This window comes from Saccoglossus kowalevskii, chromosome 12 (assembly GCF_978046115.1).
Source record: "Saccoglossus kowalevskii chromosome 12, keSacKowa6.1, whole genome shotgun sequence".
NCBI lineage: Eukaryota > Metazoa > Hemichordata > Enteropneusta > Harrimaniidae > Saccoglossus > Saccoglossus kowalevskii.
In genome coordinates this window covers 28,182,522-28,197,215 of record NC_140652.1, presented here as the reverse complement: position 1 = coordinate 28,197,215, position 14,694 = coordinate 28,182,522, and the positions used below count along the sequence as shown (strand labels likewise).

Sequence of the window (14,694 nt, the reverse complement as noted above, 5' to 3'; positions counted from 1 at the left end):
GGCATTCTCACATTGTGCACTGTGCAGAGAGGTTAGTCAGTTTATTTCATGTGAGTACCATTGTTAGCAGATCACTTCAATATTATAATTTGTGTCTAGTCATTGAATGATCTTGTTTTATATTTTTATGTATGGTATATCGAAATATTTTTCTAATTTTCGATAAGAACATATTTGTGATTTGTAACCTGGCAATCCCTCTGTTTATCATTCCATACTCTTGCAAGTTTGAGAGATAATGTGTCTCTCATGATATGGCCGTTTATCAATTTTCTCAAATTTCGAAAATGTGCACGTTAATCGGTACCTGTTCTGCAATCATTTTATTTAGCTATTGATATCTGCTATGAGAATACAATAATATTCGATTGCAAACTCTCTCACTAAAATGATTGATGATAAAAACCACGATACCTTGTCTAAAACATGGCGTATACTTTATGATAATGATTCACTGTCTCTTTTCAAAGTCCTTGCTTTTGCAATTTGCTAATACAACAAATCCACACTCTACTCCTATTCCGACCACCTTTTTAAATAAAATGGTTTCTGTTAGCGGTGCATCGCCTGTCGTAGTGATATAAGAAAATGGGAAAGTATTTGGGGAAAACCAAGTATTGTAGCTCCCTCGCTACAACAAACAATCGTCGTGATTTATGAATAAGATTTATTTTCATTTTACATACTTTCTGTACATATTTAATAATAGACCATATTGATTACATCTCTTTTATTCATAAATTGTCTCTTAACATCGCCAATAAAGAAACAAATTCAGCACAATGTAATAGAAATGTATATCTTGTTTAAGAAAATCAAGTCATGTTTATACATTTCCTCCAATTACCAAATTATGCAGGTCAACTAGTGATTGATCTGTCATTTTTAATATTTTGTTTATCTATTAATATCTTCGTGACAATCAAAATGAGAAAAAATATATCTATGTGGATTATATTTGACGTCATAATTCAGATATTAGTTTCGTGATTTGAAAATTCTGGTATCTGTAAAACAAGAATAATCGTAAAAATGCTTTGATATTCGGCATTTTCACATTGCGCACTGTCCAGAGAGGTTCGTCCGTTTAGTCCATTATGTGAGTACAATTCTTAGCAGATCATGTTAATATCATAATTTGTGCCTGGTCAATGAATGATCTTGTTTTATATAGCTATTTCGAAATATTTTTTTTTTCCAATTTTCGAGAGGGAATTATTTATGGTTCATAACTCGGAAATCCGTCTTTTTACCAGGTCATAGTGTTGCAAGTTTGAATGATAATGTATCTCTTATTGAATGGCCAAAGATATTCCAATGTATATAACATTGGTGGTTATTTATATGTTTAGATATAAATTGTCATTATAATATATATGCTGTTTTTTTTATTTGTTATTTATCGTACTATTCAGTAGACAAACGTGTTGAACAAGTACCACATGAGGCATGGTACTTTTCAGGGTGCTTTGTTGTAAAATAAATACTAAATATTTGTTTCTGTTCCTACTACGGTATTTTTTATTTAATTCAAGATTTTTTTTATGTTTGGTGTCTCTAAAAAAATCCCACGCAAAGCTAATTGAAAATGGACACATAACATGTGTAATCACTAGCTTTTGCAATAGAATGATGTACATGAATCCAACATCTACCCCTATCGGTCCCACTTTCTACAAACATCATGGTTTTACATGTTCAGGGGCATGAAGAATGCAACGTTGTTAAAGAAGTCAGAGGAAAAACAAAACACATGGCCATCACTCTCTAAACGAAACCTCAACTGACAATCAAAAATAAGAACTAGAGTCAATACACACATGTTATAAAGTAAACAAGTGTGCGTGTTCATAGATTCATTATAAATCAGTTGTTTCATATTCCTTTCTCAACATCCCCAACAATGGTTACTTCTCTACCGTGTAGTCAACGTTTATATCAAGTTTAAACAATGAAATCATATTTATTCAATTTTCTCCAATATCCGAAGTGTGCAGATCAACTAGGTTTTGTTCAGCCATTTTTATTTTTAAGCGATGTATATTTGCTATAAGAATAAACTAATATGCATAAATTCTCATTGACCCATAAAGACGCATTCATTCTGTTGTTTTATAATCCTTATCTACGCTTTGGTGACATAGAAATGCAGGTTTCTCTGTAAGACAAAAATAGTGAATAATATGTTTTGATATCCGGCATTTTTACATTGTGGCTCTATGCAGCAAGAATAGTACGTGTTTTCCATCATGTGAATACCGTGTTAGCAGATCATTTTGATATCATAAATGTTGCCTAGTTATTAAATATTCTTGTTACATATTTTTGAGGAAAATATTTTGAAATATTCTATCAATTTTCCATTAGAACGAATCCGCGATTCGTAATCTGGCAATTCGTTTTTTAACCAGTCCATAGTGTTTGGAGTTAAAATGAAAATGCTTATAGCATGAGAGTGCAAAATATATGTGTATGCTTTATGATAATGATTCACTGTCTATTTTCAAAGTACATGCTTTTACAATTTGCTAATACACACAAATCGACTATCTACTCCTATCCCGACGACTGTTTCAAAAAATATGGTTTCCATGGCCGGTGCATCGCCTATCGCAATGATAGGAAAAAATGGGAAACTATTAGCGATGTCAACATGTTGGTACGCGCCGTTTTATCCCATTAAAACTGGAAGCTAGACACAATTCCCGATATTAATTTTTACATGGCAGGAACTGGAGGTTTCTGAGTTGGTAGGCTGGTTTTGATACGTATCAGGATTCAAAAACCCAAGATTTCATAGTGCTAACTTTGTTTAGATGTCTCGTTTACGTTGTAGTTGCCTTAATTTCAGGTCAAAGTGAAGTCATACAAAGAGGTATCGCTTTGCATGACCGTTAATTTGCCGTTTTTAATGAATATTCTGACGGTATCGTAATTTGCCTGACTTCCCGACTCCCTCGGCCCCGGTGTGAATGGTTTGTTTACCAGAACGTGGTTCGAGACAAAAGAACGCACGCCGTTTCCAGACCGGGAACAGAGGCAATGTGATATGGATTATGATTGACGTCATAATTCAGATATTAGTTTCGAGATTTAGAAAAGCAGGTATCTGTAAAACAAAAATAATCGTAAAAATGTTCTGATGTCCGGCATTCTCACATTGTGCACTGCGCAGAGAGGTTAGTCATGTTTTTTCATTTCCTCCAATTTCCAAATTATGCAGGTCAACTAGTGATTGGTCTGTCATTTTTAATATTTTGTTTATCTATTAATATTTTCGTGACAATCAAAATGAGAAAAAATATATCTATGTGGATTATATTTGACGTCATAATTCAGATATTAGTTTCGTGATTTGGAAATGCAGGTATCTGTAAAACAAGAATAACCGTAAAAATGCTTTGATATCCGGCATTTTCACATTGCACACTGTCCAAAGAGGTTCTTCCGTTTAGTTCAGTGTGTGAGTACAATTCTTAGCAGATCATGTTAATATCATAAGTTGTGCCTGGTCAATGAATGATCTTGTTTTATATAGGTATTTCGAAATATTTTTTTTCCAATTTTCGAGAGGGATTTATTTATGGTTCATAACTCGCAATCCGTCTTTTTACCATGTCATAGGGTTGCAAGTTTGAATTTGAGAGGTTCGTTCGTTTAGTTCATTATGTGAATACAATTCTTGGCAGATCATATCATAAGTTGTGCCTGGTCATTCAATGATCTTGTTTTATTTTTTGTGTATGGTATTTAGAAATATTTGTCCTATTTAGAAAGGAATTCATTTGCGGTTCGTACCATGTCATTTGGTTGCAAGTTTGAATGATAATGCATCTCTTATGTAAATAGATCAAAATTGTCGTTATAATATATATACTGTTTTTATTTTTTATTTATCGTAGAATTCAGTAGACAAACGTGTTGAAATACCACATCAGGTATCCTACTTTGCATGGCGCTTTGTCGTAATATAAATACTGAATATTTGTTTCTGTTCCTACCCGGGTATTTTTATTTAATTCATGAATTAATCTTGCTTGGTGTCTCTAAATATTGCACGCAAAGCGGATTGAAAATGGACACATGACATGTGTAATCACTAGCTTTTGCAATAGAATGGTGGACAGGAATCCAACATCTACCTCTGTCACGTCCAGTGTTACCAAATGTCATGCTTGTACCCAGTGGAATGACAAGTGCAATGGTTTTAAAGAATAAAAACAAAACTGCTGGTTCCCTCTCTCCACAAGATTTTGACAGCTTTTCAGCAATAAGGAATATTGTTATTACACACTGATTATATTGTAAAGATGAAGAAATGTGCCTGTTTAATAATTCAGCTTCTTGGTCACACATTACTCTCAGCATCTTTAATAAATGAAAATTCTGGACTATGTAATAGAAGTTTATATCAAGTATACACAATCAAGACACATTTATTTTGTTTTCTTCAATTTCAAAAAACTCGGCAACACAGAAAAGCAGAGTTAAGATCGTAAAAATAGTCCAAAATATGTAATACATGATAATGAGCATGTGCGTAAGCTGCTTTTTTAGTATAAACGCATTGAAGATGATGATGATGATGATGATGATGATGATGATGATGATGATGATGATGATGATGATGATGATTGATGATGATGATGATGATGATGATGATGATGATGATTGATGATGATGATGATGATGATGATGATGATGATGATGATGATGATGATGATGATGATGATGATGATAATGATGATGATAATGACTTTCAACCTTGCAGAATTGTTTGTTTGATTTTGAGTCATTGGCAATTATGGGAAGAACATACCAGCTGCGTCATGTACTTGTAATATTGGCACTATCCGTGGGCTGCATAAACATGGTATTATATTACATTCAATTACATTTCAGTCCACTTATATAAAACATATGTTGTAACTTATTAGCACCATTACCAATGTTATTATATATAACATAATATTATTAATTGTTGTTATTTTATTTGCAAATAGCTTGGCATCAAAATACTGTCTTTCGTCAAATATATATGTTACATACAACTCATTTGCGTTTGTATTTGGAAATTGTCGTAGGTGGATGTGCAACCCGAACCACCTGAAGAAGCTGAGACACCGGGGGCCTTTGAATCGGACATGATATTGACACCAGAACAGAAAACAGCACTGGAAAACGACATAGAAGGTCTCCAAACTAGGAAAGCACATGCTGATGTAACTAAACGTTGGCCTGGTGCTATTGTGCCTTACGAAATATCATCTACAAGTAAGATATATACATCATTTTACATGAATTACCACAGTTTTCTGAACTACATAAAAGTATAAATAACGCAGATACATCTAGTAACGATGTGTGGCATGCTATTATTATTTTTCTCCCATAAATTTGTTTGCAGGCATATGCAGTGATAGGAAGTGTTAGACAGATTGTACTTCGCGAGGTAGTTTTGAGGCGATATTCCAAATTTTGAATTGCATAGTTTTAATTTAAAATACTGAAAATTCAAATTTTGAAATTGTGATATTTTGAGAACTGCAATTTATTCCCGGTTGATATGATGAGCATGTACATGAAACAGCCTAATACATTTGAGTTTATATTTCCTAAGGAATATGAAGATTTCAAAGTTTGGGTATCTATGTCAAGTTTGTTTAATATTTGTTTTTTTTGTAAACTAATTTGGGCTGTCAAGCAATTGTTTGTGGTGATATATAGTGATATATAATTAAAATTACGATATTTTCAATTTCATCACAAAGTCAGCCCAATTTGTTTGATACTCGATACTAGGTACGTTCCTAATCATGATATCTTTCTAACAGCCCAATTGCTTTACAACTGTTATGAACCTTCTTTGACTGTTTGTATGTATATGAAATTGGTAACAATAATGCATTTTAACAATGTTTGTTTCTACACAGATAATTTAGTTCTTGATGAGTTACATTCATTATTAAGACAATTCAAATATCTTTCTAAATATAATGGCCAAAATTGGTGTAAAATTATTTTTTGTGTCTTTTAGATCTATTGCATGATATCTTACACTAAGTAACATGACTACACCCTTGTCAACATCGACACAAGTTGAGCATTACTAATCGCAGATATAGCTTTGTTTTGTTTTTGTGAACTGCTCTTTCAATTAATGCTGTCATTTACCCCGCGATATTTCCTACACGACTTTTGTATACAAATATATATAGTTAAGTATATTATAATTGTTATAATTGATTGCCGTAATATATATCATAGCATTGATTTAGGGTATAAAAAAGCCGAAAAATTATTACATAATTGCATTTTTTTACTAGATATTCTTTTTCCTTGTTGACTTAATTGTATTATTCTAATCATTATTATTCAGGTCAAGGTGACAAAGATGTAATTCTTAGTGCAATCCAATATTGGGAAAGTGTTTCGTGTCTAAGATTTCCTGCTTATAGCGCTTCAGCAGGCCACACATCGAGAATCCGATTTGTAAAAAAGAGCGGGTAAGTAATCAAATATTCTTAATTACTATATATGACAATACTACATGTGGATTACAATTTCCTTCAACATTTAAAAATAAGCATCAACCATCATATTTTCTAAATTATATGTATAAGACCATTATAAACTAATAAATAAATAAATAAATAAATAAATAAATAAATAAATAAATAAATAAATAAATAAATAAATAAATAAATAAATAAATAAATACATAAATACATAAATAAATAAATAAAATTTTATCTGAGTTTCATGCACAAGATGCCATTTAATGAAAGATCGCTTAAAAGAATATTAATGTCAACTTTAATAGACAACTTCAGGCAGACAATATTTGGGTTGACACAATGACCATGTAGACGTAGGTGTAGCAAGGAATGCCACTTTCATTACAATTACTAATACATTATTTGTTTACAGATGTTGGTCATACGTGGGCGTCTCGAATCCCGGTGGGGCACAAGAAATATCAATTGGATATAGGTGCGAATATGTACGTGATACTTATCACTTATATTTTCTTTATTTTGTACAGTCACAGTCAGTCAGTATAAACAATGGGTACAGGAAATGTATTTGAGTAACAAATGGCCGAACATTATTCGTAATTAACATAATTATTCGTCTGTAATTCGTCGAATTGTAGATTTTGAGGATCAGGAGTAAAATCCTAAAACTAAGCACAGGCACGAATTAGACCAATGATTTTGCCTGGTTCCAACTGCTGCCAAAAGGGTGTCAAGTGCGATGTGTGGCATAACCGTTATCGGAATTTGCACTTTGAGTGCCATCCATCAACCGATTGCTGATTGAGACCTGGTTTTTGATTCTACGTGAACGTCATTGTGCGTAAGCAGGGAATGCCTACAATCAAGTTGTAGATAACTTGAAAATCATGATGATGAATACAAACTCCGGGCAATGAAAAACATTCATTTATTTGACACCAGTAATTCAGCTGAAATACATCTATGGCCAACCTGACCAGAATAGTATTAGTGCCCAAAATCGCTTCAAAAAATGATACACAAGCGACCGATAACACTACGATGAAGATTTCCCGTTTTCGACATTGTGAAATTGTTTTTGATTTGTTGTAGAAAAACCCTGAAAAACTAATTTGACAATTCATAAATTTATAAATTCATAAATTTATATTAAGAATAATTCTTAACAAAATATATTCCCTAATCACCATGAATAATTTGTATAATCACCGATTACACAAGAATATTTTCTGTATGCTATATATGGACGAAGCTGAATGGAATGACTATGTAGTATTTCAAACAACTCGTGTATTTTTAATAAATATGATAAATATGATTTTACTCGGTAAAAATACTGTATTTTTTTGCATAAAAAAATAATTCACAATGTCGAAAACGCAGTGTTCTCTATAGCAGATCTTAAAACTCCGAATTGCAAATTATAGTCTACTCTACATTGCAAAATATTACCATATTAGGAAAGCTTGATCAACTTTTTGTATGACATATTGTAGTTTTATACTCCTATCCTCCGAACATTATTATAATATGCATGCCTCATATCATGATAATCAGATAATATTGTTTTTATTCCAACAGAGGGGAACAATAGCTCATGAGATTGGTCATGCAATTGGTTTCTGGCATGAACAAAGTAGATCTGATAGAGACGATTATGTAACTATTCACAGTGAGAATATAGAATCCGGGAAGGAAAATAATTTTCGTAAATACACTTCAGCAACTATCAACTCTTATGGTGTGGCTTATGATCCGGGCTCTATTATGCATTATGGAACACACGTATGTATTTTACTCTGTGATATGTTCACTTAACTATGACTAAGTAGTGTAATAGATTTATGCAACAGTACAAGCTTAAAACTTCAAAATTATTTATCCTAGCAGACAAAATCAAAATCAACATAATTGGAACAACCGGCCAAAATTCTAATTGTGTCCAACCGTCATAATCACTATATTAAGTATATTTGACTGTTGTAAGCAGCACAGAAATGATCATAACTAAAATAATCAACTCTGTAAAGTAAAAAAAGTAAACTGTTTTAGGAATTATAGTTAAACTAATATAATGAAAATGAATGAATAGTACATCTCGTCTAAATTGTACGCCCTCTAATGCCGAATGTCTTCTAAGATGTCGGTTTTCGTTTGGGCGGTAGTCGTACATCAATAATTTTACTCCACCTATTGATACTAATAGTTTATGATTGCAACGAGTATTACTGTGCGTCTGTTAATCAATTCAAGAAAAATGTACCATGTAAGAAACTTATAATATTCACACATTTGTTTTCGAACAATTTATTTTAGTATTTCAGCAAAAATGGTCAACCAACCATCAGCGCGAAGAACCCTGTCGATCAAGCTAAGATTGGTCAGCGTAATTATCTGAGTGCCGCTGATATTGAACTTGCCAATATAATTTACAATTGCCCTGCAGGAGGAAACAGTAAGTATATATAGCAATGGTGATTAAATACGTTTGTCTTGTCTATCTTATATACCTAAATAACAATACTCTAGAGTATTTTATTGAAAAATCATAGCGAGTTTTCATGTATACATGTGTTCATTACATTACGTTCAGAAATTTATGGTATTGGAACCGATAGAAAAATATACAGTAGAGACGATATTCAGGGAACTTGGTCTGGTCCAGCACCGAACAGCTGCTGTGTGATTGCAATGACTGTTCTACGCGATGGCACTATCGTAGGTGTTGGTACATCCAATCGATTGTGGACAAAGAGCAGTCTAGATGCGACTTGGCAAGGTCCTGTAGCAAATAGTGGTTCAGTATTGGATATAACTGAAATGCCTGATGGTACAATCGTTGGTATTGGTATGAACAACCTCTTGTATACTCGTCCTGGTGTTGAGGGAAAATGGTCTGGCCCTGTTTCAAATAGTGGATCCGTAAAGTCCATATCGGTGCTACCACATGGAAGTATACTAGGTGTTGGAATGAATGGCAAATTGTATAAAAGACCTGGTATACAAGGAGTATGGACAAATGTGGATGATAATGGTATAGTGTCTGATATATCCGTTAACAAAGATGGTGCAGTAATTGGCATTGGAACCACATGTGGTTTGTGGGAGAGACCTTCTTATACATCGTATTGGCAAGGTGAGATTGCAAGTAGCCGATGTGTTACTTCTGTGTCGTTTGTAGAGAAAGGTGAGTTTGTTTACATTGTTTATATCTATCAGATAAAGAAACAAAAATGACACTGTCATTGTATGATTTTAAACGAAACATTTAATTTGTTTTGAAATGTTACATGTAAGTTATATTATATGTAACTAAGTCAATTTGTGTTGCATATTCACAATATGCCCAATACAATTGTTGTGACTGCGAACAGTACACATCACAATTAACATGAATGCATGTTTAAAGTCTATTTCATTAAATGTGTTTGTTTTGCAATAACAATAATTTGAGATACACAGTACCCCTTCATGATCCTGAATAAGCATGAAAGAAAAAAAACAGAATAGCAACATACGTATTTGTAACCATTGCATAACAAAGTACACTGAAATTGTACAGATTGGTTTTACGATATCATTAGCAATACTGTGACGCATATATGTTGCTTCACGCACTGAATAACGTTCTGTGATTACGTCAGTTGTATTTTAATGAAAAACGAGTAATCGCGTCTTATTATGAGAGGAGCACATTTGCGTTTCGCAGCACTTAGATAAAGATATAATTACGAGATCATTAGATTTGGCCTGAGGGCCGAAAATAACTTAAACAAAGCAAAACTACAGTAGCAACAGGCATGTGTGTATGCGTTGAATTGAAATATTATATAGTAACGTTATTTAACAAATAGTCATTACACATTATATGGTTGTATGAAGATGCTTCATGGGCGTTACATATTTTACAAAACTATATCTGTTTTCCATGTATTACTCACACACAATGATGATGATTCGTGAGATGGATATTCAAGTTTGACGTCATTCTCATTATCACACTTTTTTTTCTCGGCACCTGTTATAAATATAGAAGAACAAGTAGAAAAAACAGAGAAAGGTACATATTCTGATTGTTTAAAACGCTAAAACAAAATAAAATTCGATGTTTTCAAAACACATTCATTTTGACAAAATAGATTTTAGTTTACTAATTTCATTTACGTTATTTAGTATATGGTATTGGGACCGATAAAAAAATCTACACGAGAGATGGAATTGAAGGAAAATGGACGGGTCCAGCACCGAACAGCTGCTGTGTGATTGCAATGACTGTTCTACAAGATGGCACTATCGTAGGTGTGGGTACATACAATCGATTATGGACAAAGAGCAGCCTAGATGCGACTTGGCAAGGTCCTGTAGCAAATAGTGGTTCAGTATTGGATATAACTGTAATGCCTGATGGTACAATCGTTGGTATTGGTATGAACAACCTCTTGTATACTCGTCCTGGTGTTGAGGGAAAATGGTCTGGCCCTGTTTCAAATAGTGGATCCGTAAAGTCCATATCGGTGCTACCAGATGGAAGTATACTAGGTGTTGGAATGAATGGCAAATTGTATAAAAGACCTGGTATACAAGGAGTATGGACAAATGTGGATGGTAATGGTATAGTGTCTGATATATCCGTTAACAAAGATGGTGCAGTAATTGGCATTGGAACCACATGTGGTTTGTGGGAGAGATCTTCCTATACATCGTATTGGCAAGGTGAAATTTCCAATAGCAGATGTGTTACTTCTGTGTCGTTCGGCATCTAAATACGGTTAGTGTTGTTTTGTTAAGTCATTGATTGATTATTTTCAAAAGTTCATTGTTGATGTTAACAACAATACTTTTCGCATACACATCACCTCGTCAGTTATTTGTATATATATGTTGTGCACGGTAAGATATTCAGTATAGCAACTCAGGAGTTTATTTCACACTGAAATAATAAAAACAATAAAAGTCGGGACTTTTTATTGTTCATATGTCTTTTTCTTTACAGAAATAAACATAATTGCCGCTAATGGTATATTAGACACCGATTTAGATATTTCTGAAAGACAAAGTTATCAGAATATATGCTAATGAATAATAATTCTTTTTAGTCACTTATTTGTATGAATTATAATGCATGATTAATTGAAAAGGTAATAAAGTGAAGCAAATTGATCTCAGTTCATTCACATACAGTGTATATAAAACATACATAGCATAGCGTACGAGCGTGTGTGAAAGGAGAATATTGAGTAAATTCTTGCAGTGGACGCCCATATTCAATAAACACATAAAATATAACAATGTTTCTCTGAAGTTAAGACACAGGTTTGGTGACTTGAAGATGGCAATGCCATCCGTGAACAAGTGCGTTAATCTGATTGGCTGACAAGGCCATTATCTGTAATATTATGTATTCCTCGGGTTCTTATTTTGATAATTCTATGTAGATTATATTCAATGTGTATCCCCAAATATAATACATGACAAATCAAAGACCCATTTCATCACAGTGTGTAATCACATAGTGCCGATTTTTTTTTAATTTCCCGCGCTGTAGTATCGATGGTTCATTGTGGCAACCTCATGTGTATATTTGCAACATAACGTTTCAGTAGAGTTGACTGTTGTATCCTCGTGGTAATTTATTCCTACAAACATTAGGTTGTTCACTTCCCTTTTATTATTGATGCAGTGAGAATTAACAGTTAGTTCAGCAGGACCAGCAAACTAAGATGACAAAAAACCATCAATGCGCATGGTTTCACGAGATTGGAAACCCCGAAGAGAAGTAACACATTTGTGTTTTGCAATGTTAAATGGGCGCTGTTAAATGAGTCGTATATGGCCAGTATCACATAGATGATATTGTTTTAAAAATGGTTATCACAAGTTCAGTAATGGAAATTTTGACCAATAATCATGATCAATTTTCGTAATTCAGAATTACTAGTAGTCGCACTTATTCTCTGTACATATATTGATCGTTCAACACTTAGTGCACAGTAGTGTTTTAGACATTTAAAACTAAAATTGTTACAATATTCTTGAGTAAATTTTAACTCAAATATATAACTTACAGGTATATCTTATAACAAATAGTCTTGGCTGTCATTAACAAGTTTTTCAGATTATGTATGGGTGTTGACGTCAGTTCTAAAGGTACAAAGAGTTCAACTGAAAATGTCAATTGCAGTTAGATTTTCAGAAACACACTTCGTATGTTCGTAGTCTACAAAATGTACCATACATGTGCTTCGTTTTGAATCATGTACGCTGTACAGGTTTACTTTGATACAGTGTGGTACTCAACCTGCCCCGATTGTGCATTGCATTAAATAATTTATTTTCTACTAACCAACAACTCTATTGATTTATTGTCTTACCTACATCGGACACATGCTGAACAAGTCAGTGGACACAAAAAGGTTGCCGTAATCTATTGAGCATGCACAGATTCAAATTGATGGGCAAGTTAGCAAGATTGTCCTTAAACTTGACCGTTGTTGAAATATCGAATTCACAGGGTTGAATGCTTGAAGACGTGACGAATAAACTCGAAAACGCTCAATATACTAGCGGACTTTCATACGAGCTGACCGTAGCTTGTCATAAAACAGCACGCACGCAAAGTTGAGCAGAGTTATGGGGAAGTTAGCGATATTCTATTATACATACCTGCAATGGGAATTGCTGGAGTTAATAATGAAAGACAACACTTAAAATAAGCATATTAATGTGATAAATTATTTCACTGACGACATGTAACAACATGTACAATAATCATTCCAGCTGATGACATACACCATTCAGTTAGTACACGATGATTAATCGTGTTGAAGTAATGTGGTGGTAACTGCTAAACTATTTCCCATTCTGCGTTTGTTGTATCATCCGCTGACAATTATTTAAGATTAGATTAATATGCTGTCAAACATGGCGTTAAGTAACCGTCGCTTTTTGTAAGAAACAATTGTAAGAATGCATTAGTCCTTGCTTTTCAATTACACATAATCAGTAATCTAGAAACACTAACATTACAACTGTACCTATAACACTCGTAGATTACCCTGGCACAATTTAACTAGAACTTTGTGCACATTTTGAAAATATTAAACATGTATTGGAGGAATATCCGAATAAAATAGTATATTCTGTGAAATAGTAGTATTATTGTTAACGAAATGTATTACTTATAAAACACTGTCCCAACAAAGGTTATCAGTGACTATACATGAAAGTGAAATATGTATGTCTAAGGGGGGAGTCAAACGAAAATTAATAATATATAATGATAACATTTTGCAATATACGATTATCATCACCATCACCATGTATGTGAATGTTCCACTTGCCCACGTCATCGAAATTACCATCGTTACATATGAAAAAACAGCCAATGTCAAAAGAATAACCAAGGTGTTAAAATTAAGTACTGGTATGCCGCTAAAGGCATGCTTTTTGGTTCACTTAGTCATCTTTTTTATCTCGGCATCCCTCAAAATCTAATATTACAAGATTTCACGTTTTCCCCGTAAAGGACTGTTGGCTGTTCCCTCTCTGAACTCCCTCCCCGCATGTACTACCAACTCATTCTATTATGTCCTCGCTAAGGAACGCTTGTCAAGCTATAAACGGGCAGCGGTACGCATTTCACACAATATCACTCTTCTATCGCTTTTTAACTGCATATCACTCAATTTCTTTTCTCGCTCGCTTATTAAAAACAATAACCGCTTGTCCGAACTTTTATCACTGGTACATGAGTGGGTTGAAATGATTGTTGTAATGCTAAAGGTTATCAAAGAATATTAACTATTATTAAATTTAGAATGACGCCAGTCAATAACACTTTGTATTGTTCGCGAACGCAACCCGAAATTGTCACGTGAACACGGTCCGTGTTCCAAAACAAGTTTACACAGCGAGACTGAGTTCCGTCTAAACAATTACTGTCGCACAGGATTTTTTCCCGGGTGAATCTAGAATAAATTTGATATTAGTATGTTATTTTAGAATGATTTTTTTTGGTTTCACATGATAGTTAGTTGTCTGACTTGTCATACAACATTACAAACAGAAAGTCAACACCATAGGTCAGGGTATTCCCCAGACCACTCGTTTCAATGAAAGGTTTGGGGTAGTCACAGTGTGGCTTGTGGGTAAGAATAAAATATAGATTCCGATGAGG

The 14,694-nt window shown here is 33.5% G+C and overlaps 1 protein-coding gene across 1 annotated transcript; it reads left to right on the top strand.

The window, feature by feature from the left end:
• The first annotated feature begins 3,160 nt into the window (after window positions 1–3,160).
• On the top strand, window positions 3,161–11,286 carry LOC100373070 (uncharacterized). The gene is made up of 10 exons (XM_006818468.3): window positions 3,161–3,179; window positions 4,772–4,873; window positions 5,085–5,274; window positions 6,380–6,506; window positions 6,931–7,003; window positions 8,100–8,303; window positions 8,835–8,973; window positions 9,112–9,705; window positions 10,552–10,578; window positions 10,692–11,286. The coding sequence occupies exons 2-10, from the start codon at window positions 4,805–4,807 to the stop codon at window positions 11,279–11,281; spliced, it is 2,013 nt and encodes a 670-aa protein (XP_006818531.2). The 5' UTR covers window positions 3,161–3,179; window positions 4,772–4,804; the 3' UTR covers window positions 11,282–11,286.
• The last annotated feature ends 3,408 nt before the right edge of the window (window positions 11,287–14,694 follow it).

Coding starts and splice junctions, on each gene's coding strand:
- LOC100373070 (XM_006818468.3), top strand. CDS start 4,805: ATGGGAAGAACATACCAGCTGCGTCATGTACTTGTAATATTGGCACTA. Junction 8,304..8,834: donor TTATGCATTATGGAACACAC/GTATGTATTTTA, acceptor AATTTATTTTAG/TATTTCAGCAAAAATGGTCA. Junction 8,974..9,111: donor TTGCCCTGCAGGAGGAAACA/GTAAGTATATAT, acceptor CATTACGTTCAG/AAATTTATGGTATTGGAACC.